The sequence below is a fragment of the Arabidopsis lyrata genome, assembly GCF_000004255.2.
Source record: "Arabidopsis lyrata subsp. lyrata unplaced genomic scaffold ARALYscaffold_6, whole genome shotgun sequence".
NCBI classification, from domain to species: Eukaryota; Viridiplantae; Streptophyta; class Magnoliopsida; order Brassicales; family Brassicaceae; genus Arabidopsis; species Arabidopsis lyrata.
This window is the reverse complement of record NW_003302550.1, coordinates 8719157-8735513: the sequence shown is the minus strand read 5'-3', so window position 1 is coordinate 8735513 and position 16357 is coordinate 8719157. Positions and strand designations below refer to the sequence as shown.

General features: G+C 36.1%; 4 protein-coding genes and 1 pseudogene across 4 annotated transcripts; 2 read left to right on the top strand and 3 right to left on the bottom strand.

Annotated features, from left to right (window-relative positions):
* Positions 1 to 708: 708 nt before the first annotated feature.
* On the bottom strand, positions 709 to 1551 carry LOC110227070 (annotated as a pseudogene).
* Positions 1552 to 4912: 3361 nt separating this feature from the next.
* Positions 4913 to 9325, top strand: LOC9310071. The gene is made up of 14 exons (XM_021022624.1): positions 4913 to 5298; positions 5588 to 5675; positions 5787 to 5895; positions 6105 to 6154; positions 6271 to 6337; positions 6424 to 6496; positions 6914 to 6969; positions 7547 to 7640; positions 7776 to 7860; positions 8043 to 8102; positions 8257 to 8316; positions 8493 to 8585; positions 8774 to 8836; positions 9010 to 9325. The coding sequence occupies exons 1-14, from the start codon at positions 5240 to 5242 to the stop codon at positions 9097 to 9099; spliced, it is 1047 nt and encodes a 348-aa protein (XP_020878283.1). The 5' UTR covers positions 4913 to 5239; the 3' UTR covers positions 9100 to 9325.
* A 234-nt stretch (positions 9326 to 9559) lies between these two features.
* LOC9308017 (RING-box protein 1a) lies at positions 9560 to 11239 on the top strand. The gene is made up of 5 exons (XM_021022627.1): positions 9560 to 9801; positions 9941 to 9991; positions 10099 to 10158; positions 10821 to 10892; positions 10971 to 11239. Exons 1-5 carry the CDS (start codon positions 9666 to 9668, stop codon positions 11006 to 11008), a joined length of 357 nt encoding a protein of 118 aa, XP_020878286.1. The 5' UTR covers positions 9560 to 9665; the 3' UTR covers positions 11009 to 11239.
* Positions 11111 to 13265, bottom strand: LOC9308016 (probable glucan endo-1,3-beta-glucosidase BG4). Its single transcript, XM_021022625.1, is given in 2 exon segments — positions 11111 to 11988; positions 11991 to 13265. Coding segments are annotated over 2 exon segments (990 nt in total). The 5' UTR covers positions 12532 to 13265; the 3' UTR covers positions 11111 to 11539.
* A 30-nt stretch (positions 13266 to 13295) lies between these two features.
* Positions 13296 to 14397, bottom strand: LOC9308015 (probable glucan endo-1,3-beta-glucosidase BG4). The gene has a single exon (XM_002871900.2). It carries the CDS (start codon positions 14372 to 14374, stop codon positions 13313 to 13315), a length of 1062 nt encoding a protein of 353 aa, XP_002871946.1. The 5' UTR covers positions 14375 to 14397; the 3' UTR covers positions 13296 to 13312.
* Positions 14398 to 16357: the final 1960 nt, after the last annotated feature.

Here is a 16357-nt window from a genome sequence, read left to right as displayed (position 1 = left end):
GACTCACAAATAATTTGGGTTAAATGAGTTATTTTCATATCTAAAATACCCTTGTCTCATGTGTTAAAAAAAAAAAAAAATACCAAAATACCCTTCATAAAAAATTCCAGCAATTTTAGAAAAATCTGTTATCTACTTGACAGATTTCTTAGATTATGGTTACGACAGACTTACAAAATTTTAACAGATTTGTTTTCCTTGACAGATTTTTTTCCATTCAATCACAGACTTGAACAATTTGTGACAGACTTGAACAATTTGTGACAGACTTATTGTAATGTCTGGCTGATTTAATTTGTAAGTAGCGGCAGATTTATTATTTTCGGAAAAAAACTGTCATGTTGTGACAGATTCGCTGACTAAAAATTAATTACTAGATTGACCTCTAATGGTAGCAGATTTGTTCTATGTTATGACAGATTTTTATAATGTTACCATAAATCTGTCGTGTTACAACAGATTTGTTTTCAAAATATAATCTTTTGTGTTATGACAGACTTGTTTTATGTTATGACAGATTAAATTATATTACCACAAATCTGTCGTTTGATGGCAGATTTGTTAAATTAATGAAAGAATTGCTAGAATGATCTTATAATGTTTGTATGTTGCGACAGATTTGTAATTATGAAACCCTTTCATGACAGGTTTTTTTTAATTTCTGGCAGATTTTTTTCCTATAATAATATTTATAGTGGTGATAGGTTTTTCCTTCCGAGTTGACTGCCAATCAAGAAGTGGAATACCAGTCAAGATAGGCCTTCTCAACCCATAACCCTCTCCTAATCCAGGGAAACTCTCATACACCCACATAAGCAAAGCGTGAACGCATCCTTTAATAACATAACCATCTTTGTTAAAGTCAACTGTCTTAACCGATTTAAGTAGACATTCAAAAGCCACTCGTCCCCACGGATATTTCTCAAAACTCACTGGATCAAGAACTCTTATAGCACTAGACAAAGGAAATCTAGATCCGTGGTGCACTCCATGTATTGCCACTGATAATAAACACAACCTACCCACCATCATCCTCTCCTTTAAGTCCCATGCCTTGCTAAGATCCATCACAGTTCGCAACTCATTGAACTTTGGACCTTCTGAGTTGGTACTTTCATTGCCTCCCATAGCTCACGGTGATCAGCTTCAAACTTTTCCGACGGGTCAAATGGATCGCAATTCAGTCCTGTTATAGCAGCAAACTCATTTAAGGAGAACCGGACTGGTCTACCATCAATCATAGACCATATCTCATGAAAGTTATCCACTTTCAACTGATTTGTGAGGAATAGATGTACTTTCTTGGCAGCCCATGTGTACTCTAGTTCAGCTAGCTTGATAAACACACCTAGTGATGATTTCTCCAATCCATCCCACACATCAATACCTAATCCTTCTCTGATTTGACCAATCTTGGACAGATAACAATTGTGGTTCATGCTTCTATGTTGCAAAGGTGATTTTCCTTCTGCATATAGACGAGGAGGATATTTGAAGACATTACTCGAAGACGCCATTCCTGAAGATTATCAAAATAATAAATCAGCATATAAGAGGATTATTACAATCACATAACAGAAATACTAAAACTAGGAGGAAACAAGTATACAATCGTCAAAAATTGAGATATAAGTTTCAATAATCATATGTGACTTAAAGTGTATGAAATTAATTCATACTGAGTTCTTGTAATTTGCTCCCTAGTAGCACCGAAATGACAGTTGAGTCTTGTTTTATGAAAATTTATGCAATGCAGCAAAAGAACAATGAGAAATTAACAAAAGTAGCTATTCATCTGTAAAAAAAGGTGAATCACTTATATAAACTTCACATTACCAGAAGGTACAGCAAATAATGCAAGGGCTGTTGAACCCACAAGAGAGATGCCACGAAGAAATAAGAAACAGAAACATTAAACTAACCAATTGCAATTGCAGTTCAATCAAAATATGAAAAAGTTAGGGTCCAATTCAATTCAATTCAATCAAAAACTTTTTTTTTGAGGAAGAGAAGTCTAAAAGGACCAAGTTATATTAGACAACACATTCTTGTGTGCCAGGAACTCAAATTTGCTCATAATTCTTGTGTGCTAGTTATATCTAATAAACACATTCCAAGTTACACAACTTCAATTGTTACTTAAAAGTCATTTGAATGTCAACAACCCTGAAGTTACTTAATCTCATATATAATCAAAGGAAATGGTGAAAACACTTCAACTAAGAACTGAACAAGTAACAAACAAAAACTTCAGAACATACAAATCACAGAGACACAAGCGGCGATGGCAAATGAAGATTAGGGTTTAGGGGAAACGCCGGAGACTTCGGGAAGACCTGGAAGTAGCCGAAGACGCCGGAGAACCAGAGAAATTGGCGGCGGATTCCCCAGAGAAAGAGCACCGTCGTTCGTCTATAGCCGCTCTTCTCTAATCTTCGGAGTTTGCGGCTGTTTTCTTCGAATCAGCGGTGGAACTCAATTTGCAGCGGATTCAAGCCTTCGACAAAGCTCCGATTTCAATTCAAGTCTTCGTCGGAGTGAGTAGCGTTTGCAAAGGCTGAGAAAAAAAAAAGAAAGAGAAAATCGTAAATACATATTAGGGTTAGGGAAATGTTTTTCTGTTTTTTTTTTTTGTGTTTTGTAATTAAAATTGAAATGTTTTATCTGATTGTTTGAATTTTTTTTTCTTGAGACTATTACAATGAAATTGGGTTTTTGGTCATTTAACACAAAATTTGTGTTAGTCTAGTAAACTGAAAAATCAGAGTTTTAATCTAGTTATTAATCTCCAGATTTGAGTCAATCTGGGTAATTTTCAGATATATAAATTAGTAGAGATCCTTGCGAGTTCCAAATAGCGTTTTTTTTTTGGTAGGGCGAATTTGCATTGATATGAAAGTCCAATGGGCATTACAAATGATGAAAAAGAAAAGTCCAATCTCCATCATTTACAACCTTGATTAGAATTAAAACTGCTTAATCAAACCTACTAAGATAAGACTAGAAAATAAGGTGTCACGTGTAACCCGTGTTCAAAAAATCGCTAGGCGCTAGTCGGGCGGTGAGGGTGCGCCTAGCGCCTACCAAGAAAATCGGGGATTACACGGGGATTAATCGGGGATTAGTTTTAGGGCTATTTAATATTTTAAAAACATATTAATCTATTATAATTAAGAAATTTATATAAAATTGTTTTTAAAATTGTATTAAACACATGAAAACAAGATTTTAATTTCAAATTTATGATTTTTATACAAATTACGAACATAAGTAGGACGTTTTGAATTTTAGATGAAAAAAAAAAAAGTAAAAAAAAAAAAAAAAAAAAAATTGGGCTAGGCACCGTCTAGGCGGGCTAGGCGGCCGCCTAGGCGGTCCAGGCGGACAAAAAATCGGATCTCCGATTTTTCTCACCGATTTGGACAAAATCGCCGCGGTGCTCCTCCGATCAGCGCCTAGGCGGCTAGGCGGTCGATTTTTAGAACAAGGCGTGTAACACATGTTAACACGCGAGAAGGAAAGAGAGACGCAGTCGATGCCGACCAAATTTTACAATCTGGTGCAGTTTCGCCGCCGAGCTTCAAGAATCCACCACCGAACTCCTTTTACAAATTTCGCCGTTGCAAATCCGGTTGACATCCACCGCTTCCGTCTTCAAGAACCACAAGAAGATATCTTCAAATCTTCATCATCTTAACTCTAATTCCCTAGCAGAAGCTCCGCCTAAGATCTAGTTGAAGTCCTCTTTATAATAGTCAGCGAAGATATTACTCCGACATAAGATTGGAGTCAAGCCAACGGTGGGACATGGAAAATCAATCGATGGCAAACGGAAATCCGATTGAGATTCTGTAGAAAGAGAGTCAAAAAACAGATCCGATCTAGCTAAACTAAGACTGACATTATTAGAACCAGACGAGCCGGAGAAAAGAACCAATAAAACGGAAAGAGAAATCCGATCGAAGTCGGAAACTGTATTTATAATTGAAAAAAAACGGCAATGCCAAATAAATTCCGGTTTACTGAAATCGTTTTCCCTGTCTGAAAAATAGAGGTGATATAAGAGAGTAGGCCTGGGCACAAGTACTCGTTACTCGGTTGATACTCGCTACTCGGCTCGTACTCGCCTTGAAAAAATAAGTACCCGGTGTTGTCAAGGCAAGTACCAAGTAGTATAATTCCATTACTTGCAAGTAAAGGTCAAGTATCAAGTATCATAATTTTTTTTGATACTTGGCTCGTTACTCGCCCCGTTTCGATACTCGTCCCGTTACTCGCTCCGTTACTCGCCTCGTTACTCGCTCCGCTACTCGTCCCGTTTTGTATTACAAGATACTTCATGATTTTCAAGTTTTGTTTTAAAGCGTAATACACTAATAGTAACATTTGTTATGTTGGTTTTATTTATATGGAAAAAAAAAGAGAATCAAGAAGACAAGAACGCAAGAAGGAAGATAGAGACAAGATTTCAATTTGAACCAAGTTGTTTTAAAATGCTTATCTTTTGGAACTTTCAATGTGTTGTGATTCTAGGATGTTTTGCGATTTTACGATGTTTAAAATTCTGAATGTTTTATAATACGAATGAGATTGGTTTTTTATTTAAATTAAATGTTCAAGACTTCACGATTTAAGTAACAAGTACTTGCAAGTAACAAGCCAAGTCAAGTTACCTTGCAAGTAACAAGCCGGGTCAAGTTACTTGCAAGTAACAAAATTTTGGACGAGTACTTGTTCTAGCAAGTACTTGCTCAAACGAGTCGAGTATCAAGCCGAACTTTCAATTACTTGTACGGGCCAAGGCGAGTCACAAGTACTTGAAAAATAGCAAGTACTTACCTTGTGTCCATGCCTATAAGAGAGAGAAGCCTGGAGTTTCAACTTTCAAAAGTCCTATCTTCCCAAATACTAGCGATTAAGGCTCACCAAAGACCAATCAGAAAATTTAATTTTTTTTTTTGGTTTAATTCTTTAAATATTTAGACCAAAATCACCAACGGTGACAGCATTATTGACTGGTTGTTCAGAGAGACTTCACAAATCCTTTGATTGATTGATTGATTGATTTGACAGTGAAGATTTCTATTCTTACGCTTGCTCTTCACATCTCCCAAATCTCCAGATTGGAGCAACGAATATGATTCAACCCTAATTTCAAGCAAAAGCCCCTCTTTTTACAAGTCTCGGAGATTACATACAGTCTTCACTCCAACAAACAAAAGAAGAAGCCCAAACCAAAATGGCTAACGATCGACGCGCTTCTTCTGTCAATCCGACGACGGAGCAAGACAATGCTATGTAAGCTCATTGATTTACAATTCTAGAGAAACGTTTACGACTTTTTGCTTCGTGATTTCGATCATTTGGTTTTTGAGCTCTGGATTTTTTTGAGTTTCTTCTTTCAAAGTATTTTGGTTTTCTTCCGTTTTTTCCTTTTCTTCAGAGTATTTTGCAGATTGGTCACTTCTCCTGTGTTTTTATTCTCATGTCTTTTTCTGACAATGACTCTTCTGATGCTACTGTAACCATTCGAAAATATTCTTCTATATCCTCTATTGGCTCCTCATCTAGTGTTTTGTGATTGTAGGTTTCTTGATATACTGCATGAAGCTCCTCTATTCGGTCATCGAGAATCGAGAAGTCTCGTTGGAAGCTGCATTTATCTTATCATATTGGCATGTGAATCCAAACTCTACTTCAACACAGAGTTCTGTAACATCCCCTTTTAATAAGGATAATAAGAAACATGTATGCCTGACTTTCTATTTACTATTTGCTCAATTTAGGCAGGTTATGCTATTTTAGCAGCAGGGGCACCATGGATACTTCAGTCTGTAGAGTATCTTATCCCATCGCTGCTTTGCAGCTGCAATGTTGCTCTCTTGATGTTAACAGGTAACCACAATACTCCCCTATAATCTTTGTTTACTACTGCCTAGTAAATTTGTAGTTAGAACAACATTTTATTGCTTTAATGTTACCTATACAAAGCATTAAAATCTATTTTCTTGTATCATATGTCTATTTCTGCTTTCATGTCACATTTCAGCTTTAAAATATTCTGCCGGATATGTATAAATTATCATAAGTACTTTCTGCAACAGGTATGTTTCAGCAATATTTTGTCAATCAGGTCCAGAAAATACGCTTGCAGGTAACATTTGTTCTAACAAGGCGGATCAAGCTCATTTTATTTCTTTTGTAAACCATATAGGAATAATAGGTTGATATTCTCTAGTGTATTTGTAGTCATTTCATCTTGTATTGCAGGGTTATTACAGTTTCAGTCAGAAATTGAAACATGTAGTTCGTCTGCCATTTGCAATCATGGCCTATGGTAATCTTTAATGCTACTTTTCCAATCATATATTGTTACATATATCTATTTCTTGTGCTCAATAAAGTGACTCCGTTTTTTTCTAGGGACTGCATCTATGCTACTTTTCATGGTGTGGAGACCATATGTCAGTGTTCTTCCCATTTTTACTGTGCAAAGGTCTGCAGCCTTCTGTTTATACATTAACTGCTTTTACATTCTTATGAGTTTTCTTTTCCAGATGATCACATTTTCTGTTTTCTTTCTTTTGTCGTTGATAATAAAGAATAGTACGAAGATTCTGACTCAATCCTTTGACTTGTCTTGCTAAGAAAATTATTGCACATCACATGGTAAAACGTCTAAGTTAATGAGAAACTGTTTTCATTCACTCAGGTTGACAGATTTGACTTAACTTATTTACCAATATCTTAGCTAAATTTGAATGCCTACGAAGAGTTTAAGATTGATGCCATTGACTAGAAATAGTATTTGGAACCGGATAATGTCTTGCGTATTCTTGTTTTGGAACAATTTGGTGAAGTAAGTTTAGTTTTGGCATGGTCGAAAAAGCTTACGAGTATATTATTGTTGCAGGTTCATCATGTCTGTTGAAGCAATTTCTGCGGCTTCTTTTATGATTGTATTTGTTGGTAAGCATAAGGTCCAGATATTTGTTGGCATGCATTCAGCCTCATTTTAGTATCTCAACTAGAGCAGTATAATGCCTAATAGATTCACTTTCCAGTTGCGAGATATATGTAATACACCAGGTTCAGTTGTTATGCCAAGTGTCAGATTTAGAATCAGTTTTCATTTCTTATTCACCTGACCCATAAGGATTAACTGAAATCATTCCATTGCATCTGGGCTCTATCGCGATCATTTGCATGCTAAATCACTATCAAATTGTTTACATCTACGGTCATACATTTGTGTTTATATTTATCATGTATGCAGTTCTTGCAATTGGCTATTGTTTGTGGATGAATATCAGGAGATCATTGAAGCATCTTTAATAATTGCTGTTCTGGGTTTCAGTTTGAAAACTCTTTGCTCTCAATGCAGAAATTTCCATACCGTGTATTCGGAAAAACGATTGGCTAGCGCATATTGCATTCTTTTGGCAGCTTTTCTTACAATATTTCTGCCAGTTATTTGTCTTTAGTTAGAGATTTGTGTAGCTAGGTTATTATGCAGCTCTTCTTATCAGTATTTTGATTCTGGTAGGTTACGTTCGCCAGTATAACTCAGTGAACTCTCAGCCCGATGTCTTAAATTCATTATATTCTCCTCTTCAACCAGCTACTTTGGAAGGATTGAGGTACTTTCACAATCTCACTGAAACCTTATTCCTAGTATTCATGAAAACTTTGCTTAACATGGCAACCTTGTATTGCACATGGCAATGCTTTTACAATTCTCAAGTCTTACTTCGTTTTGTTTGCTTGAAATACAGATACCATGAAGCCGGTCGCCTTTCTGATCAGCAAATGGCTCTACTGCAATATCAGCGTGAGAATCTCCATTATCTCAGTGAAGAGGTGACAATACATGGAACATTTATCATGAGTACTTCATTTCTGAATCTTGATGCCTGTGTTTTTTCTTATTAGTCTACAGTTTTGTACTAGTAATCCTAAGTTCAATGCTCTCTCTAGTTCTTCATCGTCTACCCCATGATTTCGCTAGAGTGAGTTTCTGACCTCTCTTATTCTTGTTTCAGATTCTGCGTTTGCAGGAGTCCTTAAGCAAATATGAAACCAATGGTAGTGGCACGCCTCAGGTTTGAACTGCTCCATTGCGAATTAATGACTTATTTTTAGCAGAGCTTTAAGGGTGGATACATGCTAACAACATTCTTGATAATTTTCTTAAAATCCATGTATTTCCTTCCATTGGGCTTTTAATTTTGCAATTGATAAATGTTAAACTTTCAGGTTGATTTGGCGCATCTTGTGGCCACTCGTGATCAGGAATTGCGAACACTTTCTGCTGAGGTAAAGCTCGGTTAACAAATAAACTTGCAAATTTCACAATATTAAGTTCTTTCTCATCTCTCTTTTACCCATTTGGCGGAAAACTTATCATAGTTGATTGACATTTCAAGGCTGATATCCTTTATGTAGCATCTTTGAACGAAGGAGTATAGTAAATGAAAATTGTGTGTTTGCAGGTGGATCAACTCCATTCAGAGCTTAATCTCGCTCGATCTCTGATCTCTGAGAGAGATAGAGAGATACAGCACGTCCGGAATACCAATAATCAGGTTTGAATCTATCCATAAACATAAGAACATATGAGAACAAAACATACTTTCCACCATCACATGATGTATATCAACACAGTTCTACCATGCAATCTTTTGCATCCAACAATCTGCAAGGGCTACAACATTTTTTCGGATCTGTGAAACTCATCATCTTTTGTTTTCGAAAATCGAAACTCTTGAAACAGTATGTTGCAGAAAATGAAAGGTTAAGAGCTATTCTTGGAGAATGGAGTATGCGCGCTGCAAAGGTAAAATCTTCTCTTGTCTCTTCATTGTATGTTTTAGAGATGCAATATGTTGGTGGAAAAAAAGTCTTAAGTCAGTTATTCTGATTCTATAGTTTCCTTCCTATATCGAGTTTATCGAATTCAATCCCCATTTGTTTAACATGAGGCTAACAAAATCAATGGATTGTGTATAGCTTGAACGAGCTCTGGAGGTGGAGAGAATATCAAATCTCGAACTGCGGAAGAAAGTTTCGGCTCTCAGAGACCAGAGGCAAGTGGCATGAAGCATAAACATTCACCTAACAATATATGTAACTCATATGGCTTGTAGAAAACTATCTTGACACTATTTTGTAACATCTTCATATATTTGATTAGAATGAAACTCTTTTTTATTTTATAAATGGAATAAGCTATTAAGCTTTTATGATGTAATGATTTTCCAATTAATTTGAACTCTTGCTATGTAATGAATTCATATGATTAATTTAGTCATATAATTATTGTAAATATTCTGGCGATACTTTAGCAAAAATTTATTTATTTTTACAAAATAGTATTTAATTTATCAATTAAAAATAAAAATTTGTGGGGATAATAAAAGGATATTTATCAATCTTAAGATTAAAAAAAAAAGAAGGAAAAGTTAAGCGAATTATGGAAATTTACGGGAATCTAATTCCCCCGAAAGCCCATTATATAGGCAAAAAAGCCCAAAGCTGCTTTATTTATTCTTCTACTCCCGTCTTGTGTCAATATCTCTCTCCACAACAAACCAAGCGAGGGCTCAAACTTTGAGATTTTTCTTCGGCTTTTCTAGGGTTTTAATTTTCCTTCCGATCAGAGATTAATGGCGAATCTGGACTCCGACGTTACCATGATTCCTGCCGGAGAAGCCTCCAGCAGCGTAGCCGCTTCGTCTTTCAACAAGAAAGCTAAGCGATTCGAGATTAAAAAGTGGAGCGCCGTTGCTCTCTGGGCTTGGGGTAACCGCGATAATCCTTATACTATCTTGAATATGTCTTTCGATGTTTTTCTTTCTTTCGATGTTTGTGTTACGATGTTAATTTTGGTTAGGTTAGGTTAGAGTTTTATTTGATTGATTGATCTTTGTTTTGGTTGCAGATATCGTTGTTGACAACTGTGCGATCTGCAGAAACCACATCATGGATCTGTGTAAGTCCAAGAGCAATCGATTGATTATGGAATTTGTTACGATGAGATTTACTGAATTTTCCGATTGTTTATGCTTATTTCGTTATTGTGTTTTGGTTTGTTGTTAGGCATTGAATGTCAAGCTAATCAGGCTAGTGCTACAAGTGAGGAATGCACTGTTGCTTGGGGTAAGCCTTGTTTCTTCTGGATCTTGATCACAATCTCTGCTTTTTGTTTTGAAACTTGATTTGGCTTACAATTGCAGCTATCGTAATTTTGTATCTAGAAACACAAAATTCTATGCAACTTAGTGTTGTGTGAAACAATTCTAGTATCTCCGAGTGCGTTTTTTAAATCCTGACATTGAATTTTGCTTATGTGGTAGTATCACTCTGATACATGTCTTTACTTTATTTGAGAAGAGACCCTATCTTTGTTTTGCAGCAATCTATATTGGTCAATGAGTAGTACAGTTGATTAGATTTATGGAGTTTTAAAGATTTTCTGAGAGAGAGAGAGACCAAATTTTAGTTATTGTGTTTGCATGCTTTTAAAGTCTTGCAGTAGTGGGTTGTATGATAGATGATGAATTAGAAAATCAAAGGATGACCAAAATCACTGTATTACGTATCTCTGTATTCTTGATCGCCCAATGAAGAATGACCAATTTGAGGGTGAATCTTGTTAGCTAGGAAGTGTTAGAAAAAGTAAGAAGTTTTCATTTAAGATGTATGTGATTGTGTGAGGCACCCATTTGAATCCTTATTCTATAATGTGACAACTCAAGTGGAAATACATACAATGGTTAGTGCCTTCCCTAACCACAGACACTCAATTCGTGTACTTGCAGGGGTTTGTAATCACGCCTTCCACTTTCACTGCATCAGCAGATGGCTAAAGACCCGTCAAGTTTGTCCATTGGGTATGTGTTTCTCGGTTTTATGCTTCTTGAATAGTTTGCAGGTTTTGTTTGTTTACTAATATTGCTGAGTTTCAACAGATAACAGCGAGTGGGAGTTTCAGAAATATGGTCACTAAATCAACAAATGGTTCCAGCAAACATGTGTCTAATCGTGAAGATATCAGGTTCATTTGGTTACCACCGCATATGATAACTAAAGATTGTTCAAGTTTTGCTTCTTTTTTTTTTTTTTTGTACTGTATTTCTCAAATTGTGGAAACAGAGATTTAGTGTTCACTGAACCTATTATCGTTGTGCTTTGGCCTTTGGGTGACGTCTTTGATTTTAAAAAAATTTAAAAAAAAAATTCAGGAAAGAAAGTTTTACTAGTAAAAATACAGGAGCTGCATAAAACACCAAAGCTCTTTTGATCCTCGATATGTTTTTCCTGCAATTTAGTAGTTCCAACTACCACACAGGCAAATACTAAACTGAAATTTCTTATAAGGCTAACTCGAAACCAACTTAAATTTAAAATGAAAAGTTTTATTAAATGGGTACGCTAGTATTGGCATTACCATTGGTCTTTCAATCCCTAAACAACCATTATTAGAGCATTTTTGTGACAACCCAAATTCTTAAGAAAGTAAAAACTGAACACTTAAGGATCAATAGAGCTTATACATTGGCGTCGGCTCGGTAGGATCGTATAACCCAAAATGCTGATAGATTCCAACTGGCTTCTGGTTCTCATTGTATGTCTCAAATATATACCCATCAATTCTACTATTTGGCCTCTTAGGCGTTCCTTTACCGCTTGCCACATGCTTCACAAAGTTACCAATGTACGTATATTGAAGAGCCGGCGTCGTCATACCTCCATTCCCGGCAGAGGGCCACCCAGTCTCTGACACCACCAAAGGTAAACCTTTCACTCCCTCTTTCTCCATTGCCCACAGAAAAGCGTCGAAAATTGCATCAAACAAGTTGGAATATTTTAGTGCACCGTCCTTGACCACGATCTGGTCGGTATTGAAATTAGTGTACTCGAGAGGGACGTTCTTTGGGTCGGACGCATAGAAGTAGTAAGGATAGATATTGACGAATATCGGTGTACTTGGGGTGTTAAAACTCCTGTGGAAGGTGGTTTCAACACAGCTAGGCTCGTGGTAGTGACCGTGGTGCTGATCGAGATCGGGAGATTTCTCGACCTGACGAGGTCGGTGAGAGATTGAATGACAGGAAGCACGTGGGGGCCATATATGTCGCCCGGGATCGCTTGGTTTCCGACGGTAATAAATGTTATGTTGACGTCGGCTATGTAAGGATCAATGTTAGTGGCGAACCAGGATTTAACTGTGTCTTTGTTGGCTGCAAGAGCCGCCAAGTCTTCGTTCTTGATGCCTACGGTGACTCCGATCTCTCGGTTTCCACGCAAGGCGTTTAGGACGTCCTTGTTTGGCTCGAATATCCTGATTTTCGCCACATTTTGAGATTTGTAGAACTTGATAACATTTGACGGAGATGGGAGGTTGTCTCCGAGGAGGCCGTAGTTCAATCCGACGACTGATGTTGTGCTTAAGGAATCAACTTTGTTGTAGCTGATAATCAACGCTACGCATGAGAGAAGTACTAGGAACAACTTCTTAGAATAGTCCATAATATAACTTGTGTCTGCAAATATCAATAGCGCCAGAAAAATTATTGTATTAGAATATTAGGTATATACAGACGTATCACATTCACATACAAGAAATGAAGAAATACCACATGATCATACTTGCCTGAAGAACCAATTAAACTTGTTTTCTTTTTGTTTTGTTTCGTGTAAGCTTGCAAGTTTGAGTTTATATATGTCTGAGATACTGTTCCCTGTTTAATGAGTGTAAGATAGACCTTATACATGTCTAAGATATGTTTCTTAATCTTATTATATTTTGTTTATCTCTTATATTATTGGTATCCCTAAAACATTTGTTTCTTTATCTGGTTTGCTTTGGTGCTTGTCAGATTTATTTACAAATTTGGCTTTGTCCTTGTAACAGTTTACATTCACATACACCACACACAGGATATGAATTGAACCCACAGGATAGGTAATACCACGACAAGACGACACCTTGCTAATGAATGTTGCTAACTCACTTAAGCAAAAACAAATTCAAATCCACTTTCGGTTGCTGATTCGAGAGTTTGTTGGTTTTCGAAAATTTTGCGGGTAGAGCAATTCGATCTCTGGAGTGTAAACAGGAATCCGAAGGCGATTGAAGGGTAGCTCTGGATCAAACTGTCTTCCGGGTATTTTTACTAGAAAAGAAAATCATACAACATTATAAGAAATAAGTGTTATTGTGGATCTTGATCATATCCCACTCTATTACAACTACTAGAGCATCATTTATTGATGATTTGGGATAGTCTACTATTCAAGAATCTAAAAATTAAAACAATTTGTAGATTGGTTTCATATCAGTAGGATAGTACAATCCAAAATTTTGTTCGGTTCCAGCTGGCTTTTGATTTTCATTGAACGTAGCAAATAAAAATCCATGAATGCTATTGTTTGGCCTCTTCGGTGTCCCTTTACCGCTTTCCACATGTTTGACAAAATTTCCGTTGTATATAGACGCGATATCTGGCGTTGTTAAGTTCCCGTTACCGGCAGACGGCCATCCGGTCTCTGTTACCACCATGGGTAAATCTTTCACGCCTTCTTTCTCCATTGCCCATACGAACGCATCAAATATTACATCGAACATGTTTGAATAACTTAGTGGCCCGTCTTGAACCACGACCGCGTCGGTGTTGAAGGTTGCGTAATCAAGATGAATGTTGACAGAATCAGCAGCATAAGCGAAGTAAGGGTAGATGTTGACGAGAATAGGTGTACTTGTTTGTGACAAAAACTTCAGCACTGGAGTTAGTTGTTCACGTGCTTGAGGCGTAAAATCTCCGGCCGAAGGTGGATACGATTGGCCAAGATTGGTCATAGCCACGGTGGTGCTGATCAGGATCGGGAGATTCCTCGACTTGATCAGGATCGGGAGATTCCTCGACTTGACAATGTTGGTGAGAGACTTCATGACGGGGAGCACATAAGAGCCGATTTTTCCAGGGATGATTTCATTCCCAACAGTAATGAACGTGATGTTGACATCAGCTAAGTAAGGCTCAATGTTGGTCACGATCCATGTGTTAACAGCTTCTTCGCTGACCGAAAGAGCCTCTAAGTCTTGGTTCTTAACGCCTACCATAAGTCCAATATCGCGGTTCCCTCGAAAGGCGTTAAGGACATCCGTATTCGTGTCGAAGATCCGAATATTGGTAATACTTAAAGACTTGTAGAGGTTGATAACTTCAGATGGAGGTGGAAGGTTGTCTCCGAGGAGGCCGTAGTTCAAGCCAATGTTTGTTGCTGCATCTACAAAGCCACCACTGTTGTAGTTTGACAAAAATGCCGTGCACAAGAGCATTAACAACAACGAATTTTTAGGATAATCCATAATAATGAACGTGTATTTGCAAAACGAAGATAGTATTTATCTGAATAACGGACACGAGGAACTTGTATCTTTTTATTTGTTTTGGTTGTAGGTACATGCAATATATATACATAGTTGAGATATGTTTTCTATTTTACTAGTATCACTAAAATAGTAAAAATTTTGGTTTTTGTCGTGGTTTAGCTATCCACCAAGCCTATTTTATAAATTTGCTAATCTTCATTTTTATTTCATTCTTTTTTTGTCTAACGTAACAAACTTCTTCACAAATAAACTAAAATACATCTAGAACTATGCTCGGAATTCTAGATCAAACTTAGAAACTATCACGATTTACACCACTTATTTTTTAAATATAATCTTTTGCTAATTTCAAATTTTGTTCTAGAAAGTGATTTCTTAAGTAATACTGTATTTCCAAATATTAACTATACATTAGAATAGAAGACAGGAACAAAAACAAAATCTTCTTATGGAAAACAATAAAAAATTGATTACAAAATATGGATACCCGCACAGGTTAATGCAGATCCCGGCAGGGCTTGCCTGCATGCTTACTTGCATTGCATGTATGATGTACTGATACTTACATGCTTTCTACGAGCTCAAGCTTTTGGTGGGTGTACTTTTAGCGAGTTGGTATGACTAATGAGCCAATTCTTTTACCATATTAACATTTCTAAATGTGTCTACATGATTTATGCTTGCATGGCATGATTCTAATCATTTACCGAAGATAATATTATTCTGATCCAAATAATATTATGTGTACTACACAAACCAAAAAGAACAAACAATGGATTACTATGAATAAAATATAATCTTTTAAAAAAAAATATGCAAGTTCCAATTGATGAATGTTATTATGATCCTTTATACTAGGCCTGGGCAAAATATTCGTTAGATCCGCTTCGACTCGGTATTAGTTTTGATTCGATTCGAAAAATCCGAATATCCGTAATATTTTGGAGCAAATCAAATAGAAAAATGTAGTATTCGTAAAAACCGAAGCAAATAACAAATATTATTTTTTTAAAAGTCGGATATCCGCTTCGATCCGTATTTTTCGATATTTATTAGAAATATATACATATATATATATATATATGTGTATATCGTAATATGTTTTTGGCTTGTATTTGTAAACTCAGTTTTTTATCCTTCGGACCTGTATTTGTGACACAATTTAATAGTTTTTATTAGTGAAGTGGAATTTTTAAAAAAAAAATCAATATCCCTTAAAAATAAGAAGTTGGAATCCTGTGACGACTACTTTTTCCCAAATTTTATATTTTTCTTCGTAGTTTTACATGCGAGCGCTTAACTTTTTAGGGTTTTAATAAGTGCAGAAGTATCGAAGCGGATATCCGCAAATATCACAAAAAATCCGGATATTCGATATTCCGAATATCCGGAAATTTTCGGATCAAAGCAAATCACAAAATCAAGTATTCGGTTAAATCGAATCGAATAACAAATATCCCAAATTTTCCGAATATCCGCTTCGTGCCCAGGCCTACTTTATACAATCTTTCTCTTCTAATAGTGAAAGTTGATTCTAAAACACCGTAGTTGATTGTTAAGCTTAATGGAAGTTATCAGTTTGATCAAGAAAAAACACACCATAGTTTGTGTATGTCAAAGAACGAGATATATAAATACTAAAAAAAAAAAAAAAAAAAAAAAAAAAAAAAAAAAAAAAGAGATATATAAATACTATATATTGTTTTAAGAAAAAAAATAAAAAATATATAATTTCTTTTTTTTTTGAATGAATGTAAAATTTATTCACCAAAAAAATCAGTGTTACATCAAGTGCATCCTTTTTGAGGTTTTTTGACATTGAGTTTACAATTTAAAACTTAGTGGAAAGCCAAAATGTGAAAAGGTCTTCATACTTTGCGTTTCCGGTTTTTCGAAGAAGAGTGATCCGGTTGCGAATGTTCTTGTCGATGGTTTTCCCAAGGATCGATGCTGTGATAG

Coding starts and splice junctions, on each gene's coding strand:
- LOC9310071 (XM_021022624.1), top strand. CDS start 5,240: ATGGCTAACGATCGACGCGCTTCTTCTGTCAATCCGACGACGGAGCAA. Junction 7,861..8,042: donor TCCATTATCTCAGTGAAGAG/GTGACAATACAT, acceptor TTCTTGTTTCAG/ATTCTGCGTTTGCAGGAGTC. Junction 8,103..8,256: donor ATGGTAGTGGCACGCCTCAG/GTTTGAACTGCT, acceptor TTAAACTTTCAG/GTTGATTTGGCGCATCTTGT.
- LOC9308017 (XM_021022627.1), top strand. CDS start 9,666: ATGGCGAATCTGGACTCCGACGTTACCATGATTCCTGCCGGAGAAGCC. Junction 9,802..9,940: donor CGTTGCTCTCTGGGCTTGGG/GTAACCGCGATA, acceptor TTTTGGTTGCAG/ATATCGTTGTTGACAACTGT. Junction 10,159..10,820: donor GGAATGCACTGTTGCTTGGG/GTAAGCCTTGTT, acceptor GTGTACTTGCAG/GGGTTTGTAATCACGCCTTC.
- LOC9308015 (XM_002871900.2), bottom strand. CDS start 14,374: ATGGATTATCCTAAAAATTCGTTGTTGTTAATGCTCTTGTGCACGGCA.